This window comes from Cryptosporidium ryanae (genome assembly GCF_009792415.1).
Source record: "Cryptosporidium ryanae isolate 45019 chromosome Unknown contig_94, whole genome shotgun sequence".
NCBI lineage: Eukaryota > Apicomplexa > Conoidasida > Eucoccidiorida > Cryptosporidiidae > Cryptosporidium > Cryptosporidium ryanae.
The window spans coordinates 1-17,900 of NW_027125573.1; the positions used below are offsets into that span (position 1 = coordinate 1).

General features: G+C 25.6%; 8 protein-coding genes across 8 annotated transcripts; 3 read left to right on the plus strand and 5 right to left on the minus strand.

The window, feature by feature from the left end:
* Positions 1-486: 486 nt before the first annotated feature.
* On the plus strand, positions 487-2,046 carry FG386_003686 (diacylglycerol kinase; the record flags this gene model as incomplete). Its single annotated transcript, XM_067342994.1, has 1 exon — positions 487-2,046. The coding sequence occupies one exon, from the start codon at positions 487-489 to the stop codon at positions 2,044-2,046; it is 1,560 nt and encodes a 519-aa protein (XP_067195581.1).
* Positions 2,047-2,467: 421 nt separating this feature from the next.
* Positions 2,468-5,107, minus strand: FG386_003687 (uncharacterized protein; the record flags this gene model as incomplete). The annotated part of the gene is made up of 1 exon (XM_067342995.1): positions 2,468-5,107. The coding sequence occupies one exon, from the start codon at positions 5,105-5,107 to the stop codon at positions 2,468-2,470; it is 2,640 nt and encodes an 879-aa protein (XP_067195582.1).
* A 498-nt stretch (positions 5,108-5,605) lies between these two features.
* On the minus strand, positions 5,606-7,261 carry FG386_003688 (uncharacterized protein; the record flags this gene model as incomplete). Its single annotated transcript, XM_067342996.1, has 1 exon — positions 5,606-7,261. One exon carries the CDS (start codon positions 7,259-7,261, stop codon positions 5,606-5,608), a length of 1,656 nt encoding a protein of 551 aa, XP_067195583.1.
* Positions 7,262-7,959: 698 nt separating this feature from the next.
* FG386_003689 (uncharacterized protein) lies at positions 7,960-10,695 on the plus strand (the record flags this gene model as incomplete). The annotated part of the gene is made up of 1 exon (XM_067342997.1): positions 7,960-10,695. One exon carries the CDS (start codon positions 7,960-7,962, stop codon positions 10,693-10,695), a length of 2,736 nt encoding a protein of 911 aa, XP_067195584.1.
* A 240-nt stretch (positions 10,696-10,935) lies between these two features.
* On the plus strand, positions 10,936-11,706 carry FG386_003690 (uncharacterized protein; the record flags this gene model as incomplete). Its single annotated transcript, XM_067342998.1, has 1 exon — positions 10,936-11,706. The coding sequence occupies one exon, from the start codon at positions 10,936-10,938 to the stop codon at positions 11,704-11,706; it is 771 nt and encodes a 256-aa protein (XP_067195585.1).
* A 197-nt stretch (positions 11,707-11,903) lies between these two features.
* On the minus strand, positions 11,904-12,704 carry FG386_003691 (uncharacterized protein; the record flags this gene model as incomplete). The annotated part of the gene is made up of 1 exon (XM_067342999.1): positions 11,904-12,704. One exon carries the CDS (start codon positions 12,702-12,704, stop codon positions 11,904-11,906), a length of 801 nt encoding a protein of 266 aa, XP_067195586.1.
* Positions 12,705-13,661: 957 nt separating this feature from the next.
* On the minus strand, positions 13,662-14,531 carry FG386_003692 (uncharacterized protein; the record flags this gene model as incomplete). The annotated part of the gene is made up of 1 exon (XM_067343000.1): positions 13,662-14,531. One exon carries the CDS (start codon positions 14,529-14,531, stop codon positions 13,662-13,664), a length of 870 nt encoding a protein of 289 aa, XP_067195587.1.
* A 244-nt stretch (positions 14,532-14,775) lies between these two features.
* FG386_003693 (uncharacterized protein) lies at positions 14,776-17,550 on the minus strand (the record flags this gene model as incomplete). Its single annotated transcript, XM_067343001.1, has 1 exon — positions 14,776-17,550. The coding sequence occupies one exon, from the start codon at positions 17,548-17,550 to the stop codon at positions 14,776-14,778; it is 2,775 nt and encodes a 924-aa protein (XP_067195588.1).
* Positions 17,551-17,900: the final 350 nt, after the last annotated feature.

The window sequence follows — 17,900 nt, forward strand, 5'->3', positions numbered from 1 at the left end:
TTGTAATTTATCATAATAAAAAGAATACACAAAATTTAAATTAAAAGGGCATGCAGATGGATCATATTCAAGAGTCGCCCCACATATAGAAAAAAAATATATATTAAAAAAAAAGTGAATGATTGAAGCTTATATTATATTTTAAAAACTTGTCAGATTGCTGATCAAGAAGTAAGCGCCAAAAATGGATCCCACTATTATTACGTAAAGTGATTAAATTTTACAAAAAAAAATAAAATAAAGTTGTGAATTATTATGTAAACTTGAATTAAAAAAGGAAACTAGTGTGAAGTTTTAAAATAAAGTAAAATATAAAACCTTAAAATTATAAGTATTAAATAAAGGAAGAACATACTATTCAGATGTTAAGACTTTGATGTGAATAAAGCAAAAACATAAATATTAAATAACAATCAATTAATCTACATAATATTCCAATATAAATTTTAAGATATACTAATAAATTATTAGTGAAATATAAAAAAAATGACTTCAGTAGATCTTTCTCCAGGATCTAGTTTTAGGAGTGGTTCCTCAATGACATATACTATATTTTTGTTTGTAAATCCGACATCCGGAGGTAATAAAGCAAGTGTTTTTACAAAATCGGGTATGGAAATGTTTAAGATTTCAAATCCAGTAATGGCAAGTGTTCATATTTATGATATCCGTGAGGGAGAGAGTGGTAACAAAGAGGGATTTTTGAAAGTAAAAGAAATTACGAATAGTATGAAAGACGAATCTGTTCCTATATATATTATAGCTGCTGGTGGTGATGGCACTGTAATGTGGTGTGTAGATGAATTAGAAAAGACACAAGTAAATTTCGATAAATTGGCAATAGGTGTAATTCCTTTTGGTACAGGGAATGACTTTTCAAGGGCATTAAATTGGATGACAATATTAGATAATCCTTTTGATAATGGTTTACATAGATTTAGACAACTTATTAATGATTGGGTGACTGCAGATATAATAGAACATGACATTTGGTCAGTAAAAGCTGTTGTTGATAGTTATGGTTGTTTTTATAAGGTTGATTCATTTTCACGAAAGAAAAAGGTGGTTAACAAACAAGGTAAAGGTGGAAAGCAAGGTGTTAATCACGAATATATGAAAACAATTGATAGGGGTTCAAATACTATTGCTACTGAACTTACTTTTAGAATGTCTAATTATTTTAGTGTTGGAATTGAATCTAGAATTGGTATAGGGTTTGACAGGAACCGTACTAAAAATGCATTCCTAAATAAGATAAGGTATGCCTTGGAAGGTGTTAAAAACACATTTCGTCATACTACTCCAGTTTACGAAATTATTGATAAGTGTACAGTTTGTGTAAATAATAATTATTCAAATATGGAGAATGAAAACAATGAAAATATCAACTACAAAGTAAAATCAGTAACAGGGGTAGAAAATACTTCCTCTCTAGATAAAGTACTTTTTGTTACTGATAGAAGTGAAAGGCTTAAAAAGAATTCTTGCAAATGTGCTAAAGCTGCAAATGACATTGTATTCACAAATAAAAATGGTAAACATGATCAAGATCACTTATTTTGTCACAATTCAACAGAAAGCGGACTTTTTCCAACACTACTCCCTTGTGCTTCATTAATATTCATTAATATTCCATCTTTTGCGTCGGGAAACGATATATGGAGATATTGTAAAGGAAATTGTGGGGTTAGATATAAATTTAAGAGTGAATCTATAGAAAACATGCTTTTTGAACAACAAAAAATGGGAGACGAAAGGATTGAGTGCGTTTCATTCCCATCTGCTGTTGCCATTGGCCTTGAGATTGCAATAAAAGGAATGGGAAGAAGGGTATTTCAAACTGAAGGACCTGTAAGGTTGCATTTTAAACAGAAAAATTCACTTGCAACAGGTAGAAAAGTTTATTTTCAGGTCGATGGCGAATTTCTAATTGCTTATCACCCACTTTATTTTGATGTTACCCATTCAAGAAGAATAAGAGTATTACAAGGAAAGGCAGAAAAAACTTTACACGGAAATACTCTTTTCAAATCAAATCTACACTGAGTTATTACTTTTTTTTTGAAATTTTAATAATTTTTAATAACCGATATTTAAGGTATACATATATTCATGATGTTACCTACTACTCCGTTCAGTAAGCCGCTTTTATTAAAAAATAGTTAAAAATATTATTTTATTCTTCCTATTATTAAGTATGATTTATTAAATTTATTTTTTTGAATTGAATGCTTGTAGAAACTATATTTCGTTGTTTTGAGTTTATATTGAATTAAATGAGTTGCGTCAAATAACAATTTAATTACTGCATAATTTAAATCTAGAATGTATATTATAAACCTATCGCACAAATTAAAATAAGAATACTTGTGTTAATGTAAAGTAAAAAGTGAAACACAGACGACAGAACCAAAAGAATAATAAAAATTAAAAAAAAAAGTGAATGCATTTATTTTTGGTATGGGATCTAAATACTAGGGAACATAGAACCAAGCTTTTTATGTATATTATCAGGAAAATAAATAGTTGTAGGTTTATCAATAGAAATATTAGTTTTAGAATGATTTTTGTCAACTAATTTTTTATTCACTTCGTAAAAATTATTAACTTTTGAAAATTCGTCCATTTCTTCTTTTTGCTTTAAATCGTTCTTAATCCTTCTTTTCCTAATATTAGGACTTATATCTTGATTTTGATTTTTTAAGTCGATATTATTATTTTCTAAGTAAAAAACATTATTTTCATGTTCAAGAATGTCTTGCATTTCATCTTCAGATCCAGTTTCATTACCAAAAGTGTTATAGTTTATTTTAAGTCTTTTTGCAATGAAACCATAAAATTCAAAATCAGTATTCAGCCTATAATGAAAAGGAGATCCATTAAATTTATCAATAATATTTATAATATTATTATAAAATGACTTCCCAATTTGTTTAGCTATAAAAGACGGAACAGCTTTAGGAACAAAATTAGGTATTGGAATAATAGATTTTGATAAAAAAGATATTCTGGTTTGCATTGGAGAATTAGGAACTGACTGAATTACAAAACACAATGATAATATATCTAACTTCGATGCTTCAATTTGGGTATCTTTTACTTTTATACCACAGACGGTGTCACATTTATCCGGAATTGAAACAGCAGTTATTATTATAAATGGTTCTTCTGATAAATCATTCCCTCTATGAGCATCAATTGCAACACAATATAATGAGCACTGACACAATCCTATAGGCCATGGCATGTTCGATGAGTGCCTAACAATTTGATTATAAAGTCCAATGTAAGATAGACACTCTGAATTATTTACAAATGGAGCCCAATGTAGATGCAAATCACTTTCATTAACTATACTTAATACATTAAGTGGGCATGTATTTACAATGCAATCACATAATATTAAAAATTCTGATTCAGATCTCATTGCCCACCACATTCCCATATTAGAGTCACCAAATGAATTCCATTCAGATTTTGAATTGTTATTGGTACACTCTCTTTGGTTTATTGTTGAATTTATATTTTTATCCTTCACTTTATTTTCCATTTCATACTTAGAGTGATTTTTTTTTTTCATTTTTAAAGCAGAAACTAAATCCATATAACTAGACGAACATTTGTATAGTGAAAATCTTAAACGATGTATGTTCATATTTGTAACCAACTTAACAATAAAGCTTCTTAATCTTTCTACTTCATTTTTCTTCTCATAGTTTTTACTTAATTCAGTTTTTTCTATTATACAATTAACCTCTGTTGGGAATTTTATATAATTAATTGAACAGTTCCTGTTTTTAACACTTGAAAATTTGTTACTAAAAACGGGAAAACAATTATTTGAAAATATTATGCATGGGAACTCATCTAATGAAAATATTTTGGAGTTTTTGCTTGATGAAATATCATTTAAATTATTCTTAATTTCTTTTTTTTGAATTTTTAATTCGTTTTCGTTGTTAGTTTCTAACAAAGGAAAAGATTCAGCAAATATTTTACCCTTTTTAATATTATTATTATTTCCTAATGATCCAAAATTTGATAATTCAACTATAGAAGTAAATTTACTTTTTAATTTCCTTGTAATTCCACTACTCCCTTGCATTATTGAATTGCTTCCATTTATAACATTATTTGGGTTATTTTTAATTGGAACCCCATTTCTATTTAAATAAATTAAATCCAGATAAATTAACTGTTTAGAATTTTGATTTTTTTTGTCATTGTTATCTGAAGTGTTTATTTCAGAAGTTGAATTGCTCAATATTTTACTTGAACTAAGTTTCAGCCCTTTTAAAGAGCTGTGAAAGGGACTTATAATAATTGGTGAACAACGCGCTGTAGAATGTTTAGCATTTCTGTATAAAGGGTTGTTTGTATTTTTAGTATTTATGGAGTTGGAACTATAACATTCATCAAGAGTACTTATATTACTTAAATTTAAGTTCAAAAAGTTGTTTGAATATATCAATAAACTCATTTCCAAATAAATAGTCTTATCTAGTCCATATTTACTTAATACTGAAAACAGAATCATTGAAAGCTCCAAGTATTTAGAATATGCATAATAAGGATAGTTGTTTTCTATATAAATATTAACCTCTTCATACAATTCTTCTAATTTATTTATATCAAATTCCAATTCGTTATTTCCATTAATAGATTCATATTTATCACAATTATAACAAATTGACTCGCTTGTTTGAGGAGTTTCACCTGTAAATGAATTCCTTCCAGAACCAACAGAAGTTTCCAAAAATAATAAAGATGAACTTGGCGTTGAATTCTCTGAATATATATCATTTCTGACCATATTCTTTGGTGTTATTTCTAATTCAGATTCTCCATTTCCTTCATTAAATTTAAATGTTTTTAAGTCTAATATTTCATTTTTGACATTAAAATTTAACTTTTTAACTATATTTACATTTGTTGTCCCTGCTTCACTTTCATCTATTTCTTTCATTGTTCTTTCTTGATAATATTGACCTTCATTTTTTTTTAAATCATCTATTTTATATGGTATATTTGATTTAAAGTTTTTTTGTGATAATACTCTTACATATTTGCATAACCTGTTTTTTATTTTTCCTTTAAATAATTTCATTTTATTAAACTCTGTTGTTATATTTTATTTTGTTTATTTTTTTTTAATCACTAATAAAATTTACTCAGACATCTGTTCAATTTAGGAAACAATTTTATTAATTGAACATTAATTTAAATCAACTTATTAGTTTCAATATCAAAATAACAAATAATTACTTACTATGTAACATTTCAATAAGAAATATAAGAAAATAGGGAAAAAAAATGTTATCCTGTCATCTGATTATGTTATTTTTAATTATAAAAGAAGTGAACAAGATAAGTATGGTGTTCCTTCCTTTATAATTTGTTTAATATTATATCCGATATATTATTGATTATAATATGTGTTTTAGCTTATTTATTTATATATTTATCCATTGAAGTTTATTTCATTTCACTTATACTTTTTTATTGCTCTTATATTGTTATATTTTGATCCACTTACCGCCACACATGCATTTTCGAGGGGATTATGAATACCCGCTTTTTTGCTGAAAAAGTGCATTTTATAAAATTAATTGATTACGTTAAATTTAAGTTTTCTTGCAGAAAAAAAAGTCGAAATAGATTGAGAATTACTTTTTAAAACCTTCCTTTTGTGACCAACTCTTCTAGTATTTAATAAATTATAATACTTTGGTTTGGGTGATTCCTCACTTGTAACCTTATTGTTATTGGTCTCTCCATGTGATTCATTAATTTGAATATCATTTGGTGAGTTTGTTTCATTTAATTCTTTAGTTTCTAATTGATTACTTATTAGTATTGAAGAAGTTGATTTTGATGGCCTTGAGTGACTCGGACATGATGACAAAGAATGTAAAAATGAAGTAAATTCGTTTGATTGCATTGTATTATTTATTTTTCTGTTTTGTAATTTTTTCGAAATTGATGTAAATGATTCATCATTTTCCTCAAATCTATCTTGAGTATTTACAATAATATCATCCTTTTTATTTAACAAATTATTTAAAATGATTTTTTTATTATCACAAAATGTTGCTTTTTCATTTTTTTTAATACTAACAAGTTTTTGTTTAAGTGATATACATTCATTCATAGCAACGGCATTTGAATCTCTTAATTGGTAGCATTTTGATTTCCATAGACTAGATTTTTCTTTAAGTTGGTTACACCTTTCAGTAAGTTTAATAAATGCTTTTGATAATGTTTTCAATGCGTCTAATATATCTTCATTTTTTTTGTTTAAACCACAATCATCAAGTGGATTAAATCCTATTAAATTTGAAACTTGAATAGTCTCTTCTTTTGCTTGATAATCGTCTTGAAAACTATCACTTAAAAGTTTTGAAATTGTTAAATTTGATTGGAGATGTGTATATTTTCTATTGATATCAAAATATTTTTGATTTAGTTCAGCCAATTCATGAGTTGCCCTATTCAAATCATCCCTTAAAACTTCATTTTTTTTTTCTAGTGCATCTATTGTTTCTCTGTTTAAATACAAATCAGCTTTGATTTCTTCTAATTGAGTCTTAAGTAAATCCTTTTCTTTTATATGAGTTATTGATTCATCAGAGATAGATTTTAATTTTAATTTACAAGATAATAAATTACAATCTTTCAACACAGTATTGTTTTGTTGATTATTCTCATTTTCTTTGTTCTTGAAATTTATATTATTAATATCATAATCTTCATCAATTACAAAAATTTCATCTATTGTAATATTAACTAAATCACAAAGAGTCAAAAGTGAGCATGGTATTCTACACAAAGGGCATGTAGGTTCAGTATTGTCATTTACCAAATAACCTAGTCTATTTCCATTCATAGAGGATGATGATGAATTTCCATTTGACAGATCAAACTTAGAAAGCCATGAATCAATACATTCTTTGTGGAATACATGACCACACACAGTAATTACCGTTAAATTTTTAGTGAGATATTCTCTACATATTGAACAATCTGGTATCCTAAGTTTAATTTGTTTAAAATTAAAACTTTTGTTAATTGATTGATCATTATCTTCTGAGTTTTCAAACAATCTTTCTGTTGATTCATCATTGATATAGGATTTAGGTGCTTTTACTTCGGTATTATCATTATTATTATCTTTATTTACTACATTTATAATTTTTTTATGTATTTTATTTCTTGAAATTCTTGCAAGATATTCATTATCTAATAAAATGTTTTCTTCCATTTATGGCTTTCTTTAATTTAATTTTTAAATAAAATTTATTCATTCCTTGTTTAATTTATAAAAAATAATCACATTTTCTTCTTCAAAATTTCATGTTAATAGCTCATAAGCATAAAAAAATATATGGTTAGCAAAACTAAATTAAGTAAAAAAAGTTAATAAAACAATGTAACCTATTATAACGTATATTAAATAAAATTTAACACTACTCAATATTACACACTTAATTTTTTTATTCGCAAGTATTTTTATAATTAAATTTTACATTTTATTTAACACCGCCTTGCAAGATTAATAACTTTATTCTTCACAACGCTAACCTCAGACTAAATTTATTAAGGCACAGTTTTGTAAAAATATTTGTTTAGAAATATATTAAACTGAAAATAATAATTAACATTAAACTTCTTCTATTAAAAAAATTCATTAGCTATTATTTTTATAATTATTAAAAAGTTAAAAACAATAATGATAATATTTAATTAAATTGCAAAGTATTTTATATTATATTTTATTTATGAAAAGAATAATTAAAATATGTATTTATAACTTTATATAATAAAAAAAACAAATAAATACATTAATACACAACTGTTGATTTAAATATAAATTTAAAATTTAGAAAATTTAATTTTTACAATATATTTATTATTTTTTTTTAATACTATGTACGAATAAGTTAGAACTTGATAATTATAATGACATATATAAGAGGAATATGGTTATTTGGAAATTCACTAAAAGGTAATTTAGAATTAATATTAAGTAGAAGATTCAAAACTGTTGAAAATCGAGTGAAAGAATTACTTGGAGAAAGTAGTTATGTAAATGTACCAGATGACAATAAAATATTGAACTGGTTTTTAAACAAGGTCCTATGTGAAAATGTTTCAAAATTTCCGTCTGAAAATGTTCCTTTATTATTTAAAAATAATACTTTGGGAGGAGTGTTTTCTGTAGATAATATTAGAACCAGTGATTGTGATAAAATAGATATAAAAAGTCTGTCACACATCTCTTTAAATCAATTACTAAATTATATGCATATAAAAAATGAAGATTGTAAAGATCGTTACGTTTGGCCTTTTATGTATTCATTTAAAAATGGTTTTTTTATACTTATTTTATTATCATTGGAAGAAAGTATTTTAATAAACCCAAAAATATTGAATATATATAGATCTTTTTGTGGTAACTTTTTTGAATATAAAAATGAAAAAAAAAATAAATCTGATATTTTTGAAACAATTAAACTTGTAGAAATTAGAGTTGCTTTACAATTATTAGAAGATTTATTAGTAGTTATTGGTATAAATCAACAAGGAAATTTAATTGATGTCAATAAAATACAGAAAATATGGAGGATTATGATCCCCTTTGGCTCTCCAATACTAGATAATAAAGAAGTTGAAGAGATTTTGAGTATTTCAACAAATATTGGAATTCCAAAACATCTTATTAGAATTTTTGAAGAAAATAACAACAGATCAGAAAAAATAGTACCAAAATTTAAATACAATGAAAATCAAATAAACTTTGAAAATGAAAAAAATAATAATGATAACAAACTAGGTGAAAATAAAGTCAACTTTTTACTTGGTGATTTTTATTTGGATTCTGTAGATGATATATCTGAAGAAGCAAGAACTGACCCAGGAACCGAATTTAATGACGATTTTTCCGCAGCTATTCCTATCTCTGGAAATAGAAATTTATTACTAGATGTATTTGGTTATGGAATAGAAAAACTGTCAACGAATAAAAAAGGCGTAGATTATATTAATAATTCAAACTCAGTTTATTCTGTAAAATTTTCTCTTATAGAAGTTATATCATGCTTTGCTAAAAGGCACCCTTTATCAACTGAAATAAAACATGATGATTATCTCATTGATGATTATACGACAGAAAATTTTATGGAAAAAATAATTAAGCCATATTCTAGTTTTATATCTGGAGTTTTCAAATTTTCTGGCAAACTTCCTAGTTCTGTTTCTATATCTTGCAATATATTACTTCCATGGCAAAAAGTATTAATAGAAGATGAATTGGAACATTTAAAAGATAACAATGACTTAACTGAAGATATCAATAATAATAACAATAATAATTCAATTACAGACTTTACTTACAGCAAAAATAATATTTTTCTCAACAATAAACAGAAATATAAATATATTCAGCCATATATTCTCACTAAAGATAATATATCATGTACTAAAGTATCGGACGAATATTTTGACATCAAGAAAAAAGAATACAGAACAAATAATGATATTAATTTATGTTTTAATAACAGTGAATTAGTGATACCTTTTTCTAGGTATAAATTGAGTTGGAAAAATAGTAAAATTAGTTCATCTGAAATATTTTCATATTGGTATCCATATGAAAAAGAAATACCAATTAAAGGTTATTTCACAATAACACCTGAGACACAAGAGCCTATAAATCAAATTGCAGGTTCAAAATCTAAAGGTAACTTTAGACCAATATTAATTCACGACTTCAAAATGGAGTATTGTCTTTGTTTAGATCCAAAAATAGTGGTTGGAATGGAACAATGTCAAATAACTATCCCACTCATACCTGGAACACTAAACTACGCAAGAAATAGAGATATGATACCAAGTATGATTATATTTAGTCATAAACTTAAAACGAGTATGGGAAATATAACGATATCGCCAGATAAAAAATCTATTTATTGGGTCATAAATAATCCAAAGGAATTGATCTGCAAAAAAATATCAAGCAGAAACTTTAAGGTAAATGATACTATCGATTCAAATAATTATAAATCTTTTTCATCAAGTGAAGAAAAACAAAATTCCATTATACAAATCAGAATGAATGGAAGTGTAAGAATAAGACTTATATACAAGGAAAATAACAAGGTAAAACATAAAAATAGGAGAGTAGTGATAAATGAAAATAATAATAATAAAGATAGGGAAAACAATATTGTTTTCCTTGATAAGCCATTAATATCTCCAATATTAGAGTCATATCCTATAGACATTTCTATTGAATCCGGTATTCCTTATTATTATAAAAAGAAAGCTGAAGAGGATAATGAATTACTTTACTCAGCTCCAAATCCTTTTGGTACAGGCATTCAATCTCTGTTAAATCATCCTATAAAAGATATAGATCCAATATGGTTATTAGAGTTGCATCCAAAAATAAGTAAATACTCCGAATTAAATAATTCTTTATCTAAAAAAGAAGCTTATGGACAATTGATGGATTTGATTTTTTCATATTCCCTTATTAGTTTTGTTGCTAATTTAAGTTCAAATTATGAAGAATCAACGTATAGAGGTGTTCATATTCCAAAAAATACAATAAATATTAATCCAAAAGCACTAAGATTTACCGGTCCTGAAATATATTCAAATTCAGGCAAGTACATTATATGGAGAAACTCGTAATTACTTAGATATACATAAATAAGTATAAATATTTTATAATTATCTTACTAAAAGTGTGGTAAATTGTTTATTTTATTCTAGATACTAAATTTTGATTTATTTTGTGGGGTTACATTTTCTTCTTTCGTCAAGTAAATTTCATATTTGACCTCTTTAAACGAAAAAAAAAACAATAAGATAATTTTGAATATATTACTTTATTTTTTTAAAGACTTGCTTTTATTAAATTTAAATAGTAAAATGATGCCTTATAGATTTACTTTTTCTTGTTTTATAATAATCTGGTTTATAAGCGTAATTGACTTTAATTTTATTCAAAGCGTGTCCCCTTCTTCATTTAGATCTGAAAAGTTATTAATCAATAGTCGTAAAATTAGAAAAGAGATGGAAAATATGTATGTAGAATGTACAGGTGCATTAAATAATTGGTCCTATGTTGTTAAAAAAAGCATCGAAATATTAGTGAGTGATGATTATTATAAAAGTCCTGAAATTATAGACACAATATATGAAATAGGTTCCCAGTTATTGATAATAGAAAATAGTTTCCTTATTTGTAAATCTGAACTTGAAATTAATGGAGTTACTGTTTTGGATATAACTGAGAGAATTGATTTGGACGAAATATATCACAAACTAAAGCTAAACAATATCAAAAAATTGGTGATTATATGTGAGTTGGACAAATTAAAAGACAGAATTAAACTTTTAAAAAGTCAGTATGATTTCTTAAAGGAAATAAAAACAGGAATTTTAAAATTTGATCCCAAAGATGTTTGTTATAAATGTAACATATTCCGTGCACAACTTTCTCTTATTGGCATTGTCAATAAACTTAGATTAGTATACAATAAATACATAAAGGAATTAGAGAAAAAAGCAGAAGAAATTATTTTAGAAAGCGAAGTTACTACAGAATCAGAAATATATGATTCTGAAGAATTATCACAAGGAATTCCAGTTCAACTTTATGATCTTGAACTAGATAAAAATGAAGACATAAATAATTAATTTCCTTATAAATTAATAATAAGTCAATAATAATTTAAAAGAGAATAATTATAATAGATGTAAGTATATATATATATATATATATATATATATACATTTATCTATTTATACCTTAATACAAATAATACAATTATTTTTTTTTGAAAATATTGAACTGCTAATTAAAACATTAAATTAGAAAAGAAAAAAAATCGACGTTATTTATTTAATTTAAATTCATTTGATAAAATATTCGGTTTGATAGACTGAGTTTTAAATGAATTCATTTTAATTACGTTTTTTTGTGCAAAATATTCCCTTAATATTGAATTATTGGATTTCCTTTCTTTCGGATAAATATAAGAAGCGATTTTTACATTTTTCGGCTTTAATGTTGATGAATTAAATGAATCGGATGAATTAATTTTATCGGATGAATAAATTGGTCTTGTTCCAGAGTAAAAGAATGAATTAGATATTGAAGTGGATTGAGGAGATATTGATGATATACATAGTAATGAAGTTGTTCTTCTTTTGTAAATATCGTTATTATTAGTAGAGTTATAATATTCACTTAATTTGTTATTATTAGAACATTTAATTACACTATTTCTATGTTTTATTTCAAAATCAGTTTTTTTTCTGAAATAAAAATCTCTGAAGCTTTCATCTTTTAGTTTACTTTCAAGAATATGTCTTCTATCTGAATATTTTACTTTCATCGCACTTTCCCAAAGACTATCCCAAACTTCTCTCCCCATATAACTACCAAAAACATTTTCTATACCAATATTATTTTTTTCTGCAGAAATGAGTTCATTATAAGTCGAGCCTTTAAAAATAAGTTTTATTAATTTTGTTGATATACCTCTTTCCTTTAATCCTTTAATTGAATTTCTTATTGGTATTAATTTTTTTATACATAAATTAGTTAATGTCGGAAAAACTTTATTCGTAGTTAATGACTCTCTTAATAATCCAGTGCATGAAAGTCTCGTTGATGAATTAGTAATACTCATTATTTATTTGTTATTTATCTTTCAATGATGTCAATTAATTACCTATAAAATTATTTGCAAATATTAATTCAATAAAGCTTCATTTTACTATTTTTAAAAGACATAAAGCTTTTTAGTAAAAAAAATGTATAGATTTTTTCTTTTTTGAAAATTAATTAACATGTAATTTTTTCTCTTGATACTCCTTTACATGTTTTTTTATTTCTTATATTTTTTTCAAAAAAAGAAAAAAAAATATATATATTTATATATATGTATATATATATATACAACTTTATATCCCGCATACGTATTAAATAATGTGGGAATTTTTATTTGTGGAATTCTCACTTTTGCTATTTAAATACAATTCTGTTATTAATGACCCATTAAAATCGTATTCTCTTTATTTTTTTTTGTATTTAACCTTAATTTTTTATTAGGTTTATGTATGTATAAATAGCTTTAAGACAGTATCTCCAAAAAAAAAGTTTAAAAGTCAAGAATGTATCAAATAGTATATATAGAGGAATATGTTGAAAAATATGAATTATTATTCTTTCAAATACTGATAAATTTATCGCTTTTAATTTTTTCTTAACATGCAAACATCTAGAATACTATTCACATATTTCGTAAAGCACTCTTATCTAGACATTACAAAGTACAAATCAATACTTTAATTTAAATCATCTATTATAGAAAACAGGCTATACTCTTTTTATTTTTCAGTCAAACAACAAATAATTTAGTATTGTAGAAGTCCATTTGAAAAAAAAAGGTTTAACTGAATTGAAAAACCATATATAGATTATTAATACAATGTAGTTTTCCATTTTAATTCTCTTATATATATATATATATATATATATATTCCACTCATACTACGCTTGATTTTAAATATGAATTATTTTATATTTTTAACAATCATGCATTCGTAAAACAAAGTTTGAACAAACAAAATTTATATTTCACAACCTACTTAGCTGAAAGATTGAGAATATCCTTGGTGAAAGCACTTCTCACAGCTTCATTATTAGAAAGCAATGCATTCTGTATTTCAGTTTGTAGTTCCTCTTCGCTTATTAGTCCTAAATGGTATTGCCTTACAAAATTCAGTAATGAAAAGTAAGATTCGCTCGGAAGTACTTGGCTAATTCTATTCCAAACCCCACTTTTAGACACTGAATTAGAAATTTCGCCAATAGCAGCAGAAGTCCTCATTTTAGAAGATTCTGAACAAAATTTAGATGAATTACTTGGATTTTGTTCATTATTGTTTGCACAATTTAATGGGCAAAATATAAAATTACTCGGATGCATGATAGCTTCAGACATCATAAGTTCAGGTATCTCTTTAATTTCAATATTTTCAGACTGTTCTTTTAGTAATTCACATTTTTTTTCATTGTAATTTCTTTCTGCACAATTGTGAAAAATATGACTATCAATTATAGTTCCAGATAATCTTGATGCGTCCATGAATTTAGAATGACATCTTTCTATTTTTTCCAAAAATTGTTCGTAATCTCCTTTTAACTCTGCTAGATCACTAAAAGCCTCTTCTATCCTTGCATCTCTGCCTTTTAATTTTGAGTCCAAGGCGTCCAAAAGGTTACATAGTTCACTCTTTTCAGATTTCAATGTGTTTATTTGTTTACATGAGTAATCAAGCTTATTTTTTAAATCAGTAATTCGTTTATCTTTAAAAATTATTTCATTTTTTAGATTCCTTATTTGGTCCTCAAATTCTTCAATTAAGCTTCTAAATGCTTGATCAGAAAGTTTCAATGCCCTTTCTTGAAGTGAGTACCAATCGCTTGGATACTCCTTAACATGTGGATTCATATGGAAAAAAAATCAGGAAAAAAAAGCAAATAATTTATTTTAATTAAACAAGGTAAATATTTAATAATAATTTAATATCATTTAAATTTACTGCATTCAGAGAGTTGTGTGAATTTAAATATTCAAGAAAAAAAACTTGTGTGAATACCTAGTTTAATTAAATTTATAAAATTAAAATGTAATTATTTTTAACTACATATTAAATATTTAATGAAAGTAAACAAGTTAATAAAGAAAACAAAAACTATCTAAGAATTTTGTTTTCAGTTTTCCTTGATTTTTTTGTATTATTTGAATTTTCATCTATTGTTTCATCCAATGAAAATATTGAAGTTCGAACATTTGTTCTGTTTTCTTTTTCAATAAATCCTCCTTTCCCCAAAATATGTACCTTTTTAAAACTATTTTTGTTACCTGTTTGCATCTGATTCTTTACTAGTGTTATTATGTTTGCCAATGATGAAGAAGATGATATATTGTTATTTTGATCACTAATGTTACTATCTTTAATGTGTTCAAAATTGAATATATCATTTTTACCATCTCCAGAAATATATCTTGGTTTGGAAGACGAATATCTTTCTGGATAATAAGCCCTTAGAGAGATTACTGGTCCATTGTCACTTTTTTGTTCTTCAGGAACAAGCGAATTGCTAGGAATTTCTCTCGATAAATTTATATTCAAATTATTCATTCTTAGTAGTTTAATTGAAGAATTCAAACTTGCCGAAGAAGATGACGATGAAGAAGATGAAGAAGATGACGATGAAGAAGATGATGATGAAGAAGACGACGATGATGAAGAAGACGACGATGATGAAGACGACGATGATGAAGAAGACGACGATGATGAAGAAGACGACGATGATGAAGAAGACGACGATGATGAAGAAGACGACGATGATGAAGAAGACGACGATGATGAAGATGATGATAAAAATGAGGATGAAGACGAAGTATGAACACCGCCTTTTTCTGCAATGTTAAAACTATTTTTCCCATATATATGTAGATTGCTACCTGATAAATTTTTGTAATTTTTATCAAATTGAGGCCGAGGGGAGTTTTCATCAGAATCAAAAAGTGGTGAAAATTGAATAAATGATCTTGATTTTTCACCCGATAAGATCATATCACTATTTCTTTCTTTGATACAAATATTTCCCTTATTAAAATTATTACAAAGTTTATCTTCACCATCTAATGTATTTTGATTAACATTCCCATATTTTATTACAGAAGTAGAATCAAATTTTTCATCTTCATGTTTATTATTTAATAAATCATTTTCTTGATTTTCCAATAATTCAATTATACTTTTATCATCTGAAGACTGACTATATTGAGAGCCACTGAACGTTATATTTTTTGTATTATTCCTTGAGTATTCTGTTGTTCTATTATTGGTTGAAGTCAAGTAATTATTCAAATTCAAATTGGTTTGTATTGAATTTACAGTCGTTTTTAAGTTTTTTCCTGAACATAAATTACTAAAAACAGAATTCTTAGTATTAACATCACTTTTTGTGTTTTCTATATTAAATAAATTTGATCTTCTTTTAGACTCATACATCGAATTAGAAGAATATTCTTGGTAGGCAAAGTTTGTTAAGTCTACATATTCTGAATTAAAATATGATGTTATATTTATTGCACCTTCTAACATTTCAAGTACGGATTGACTCCTTTCAGACCTATTTGAACCCGATATTGATGATCTTTGATCTCTTCTATTATTTCTTCTTCTAACTACACTTCTATTTCTATTTTGTCGCAAATTTATATTATTATGCTCGTGATCTTCAGTCTCTATTCCATTTTGAACTGTTCTAGATCTTCTATTAGCATTTATATTTGTGCTCCTATTTGATCTTGTGACCCTCATGTTATTGTTTAAAAAAGAAGATTCAATAGACGTATCACTATCAATAGAAACAATTCTTATATTTGTTCCAGATATCCGTTGTGCTCTTGATCTTGTAGTAACTCCTGTATTATTTATATTTCTTGAATAATTTTCGTCTAAATCCAACACAAAATCATCATCACGGTTACGTCTATTTGTTCTCAAATTACGAGTGTTATTTATATTTGATCTACTATTGGCTCTATTATTATTTCTATTGTTTCTTCTTCTAATTCTTATACATCTCGGACAGAACCACTCTCCGCTCGGAACACTATCTAATGGAGGGTCTAGACAATATGTATGGTAGCCTCTATCACATCTATCACAAAGCAATAAAACCTCTTCATGATCATTGAGTCTGCAAACCTCACATGCAAAATCAGCGAAAGGATCCTCTTCCAAATCATTACAATCCAATTTCTTTTTTTCTACTTTAATTATCTTGATTGGAATAGAAAGTTCATGAGGTATATGATCATATGCACTTATTTGATCAAAGTCCCTTTTGCATAAAGGGCACTGAGTAGCTACATCTGACCATTTTTTTATACATAAAAAACAAAAAATGTGTTTACAAACTAATAATCCACCTATAACCAAGTTATCATTATTATTTTCAGAATCTGAATTTTTTAATTCGTTTTTTTCATTAATATTATTATTTTCCTTTAGTGTTTCTGTTGTATTTTTTTTAATATTAACTAAATCCTGAAGTGCCATTAAACATATTGCACATTCTGATATATTATTATTTTCTAAATTTTCTGAAAAAGGAAGGCTGAATTTTTCTTCAACATTTGAATTATTTTTTGTTCTTCTAACAGTCCTATTTTCATTGTTAATTGAATAACTTAGTGTTGATCTTCTTGAACTGTTGTTTTTAGGTGTATCTAAACCTAAATTGTTACTTCTCAAAACACTATTTTGTCTACAGTTATATACAACTCTTCTTAATGAGGAATGTGACGCTTTTTGAATATTACTGTTTGTACTTTTGGAATCCGAATCATTTTCTGCTGTATTATTCATTGTAGTATCACAATTGTCAAATAATGTTTCAATTTCATTTGAATTCAATAAAATATCATCCATATTATCTATCTCAACCATATTTATTTTTAAAGACCTAATTATTTTTAGAGGAAAGCTTGTAATTAATTACACATAAGGTGTATTGTAATCATCAATTTGAATGAAAAAATAAAAGAATATGTTTTAATTCTTGCTAAATTTGTTTTACATCGCCTGATAGCTATGTTAAATGTATTTGCACAACTTGATATTTAATAACACAAATAATATCAATAATAATAAATAGACGTTCTGTAATTAGCTTAAGGTTTTTACTATTGATTATTAAAATATGTTCGATTTCTTTATTAGATAAAGTAAGAAAGTTATATATATATATATATATATATATATATATATATATATAATTAAAAATAAAGTTCCAAACT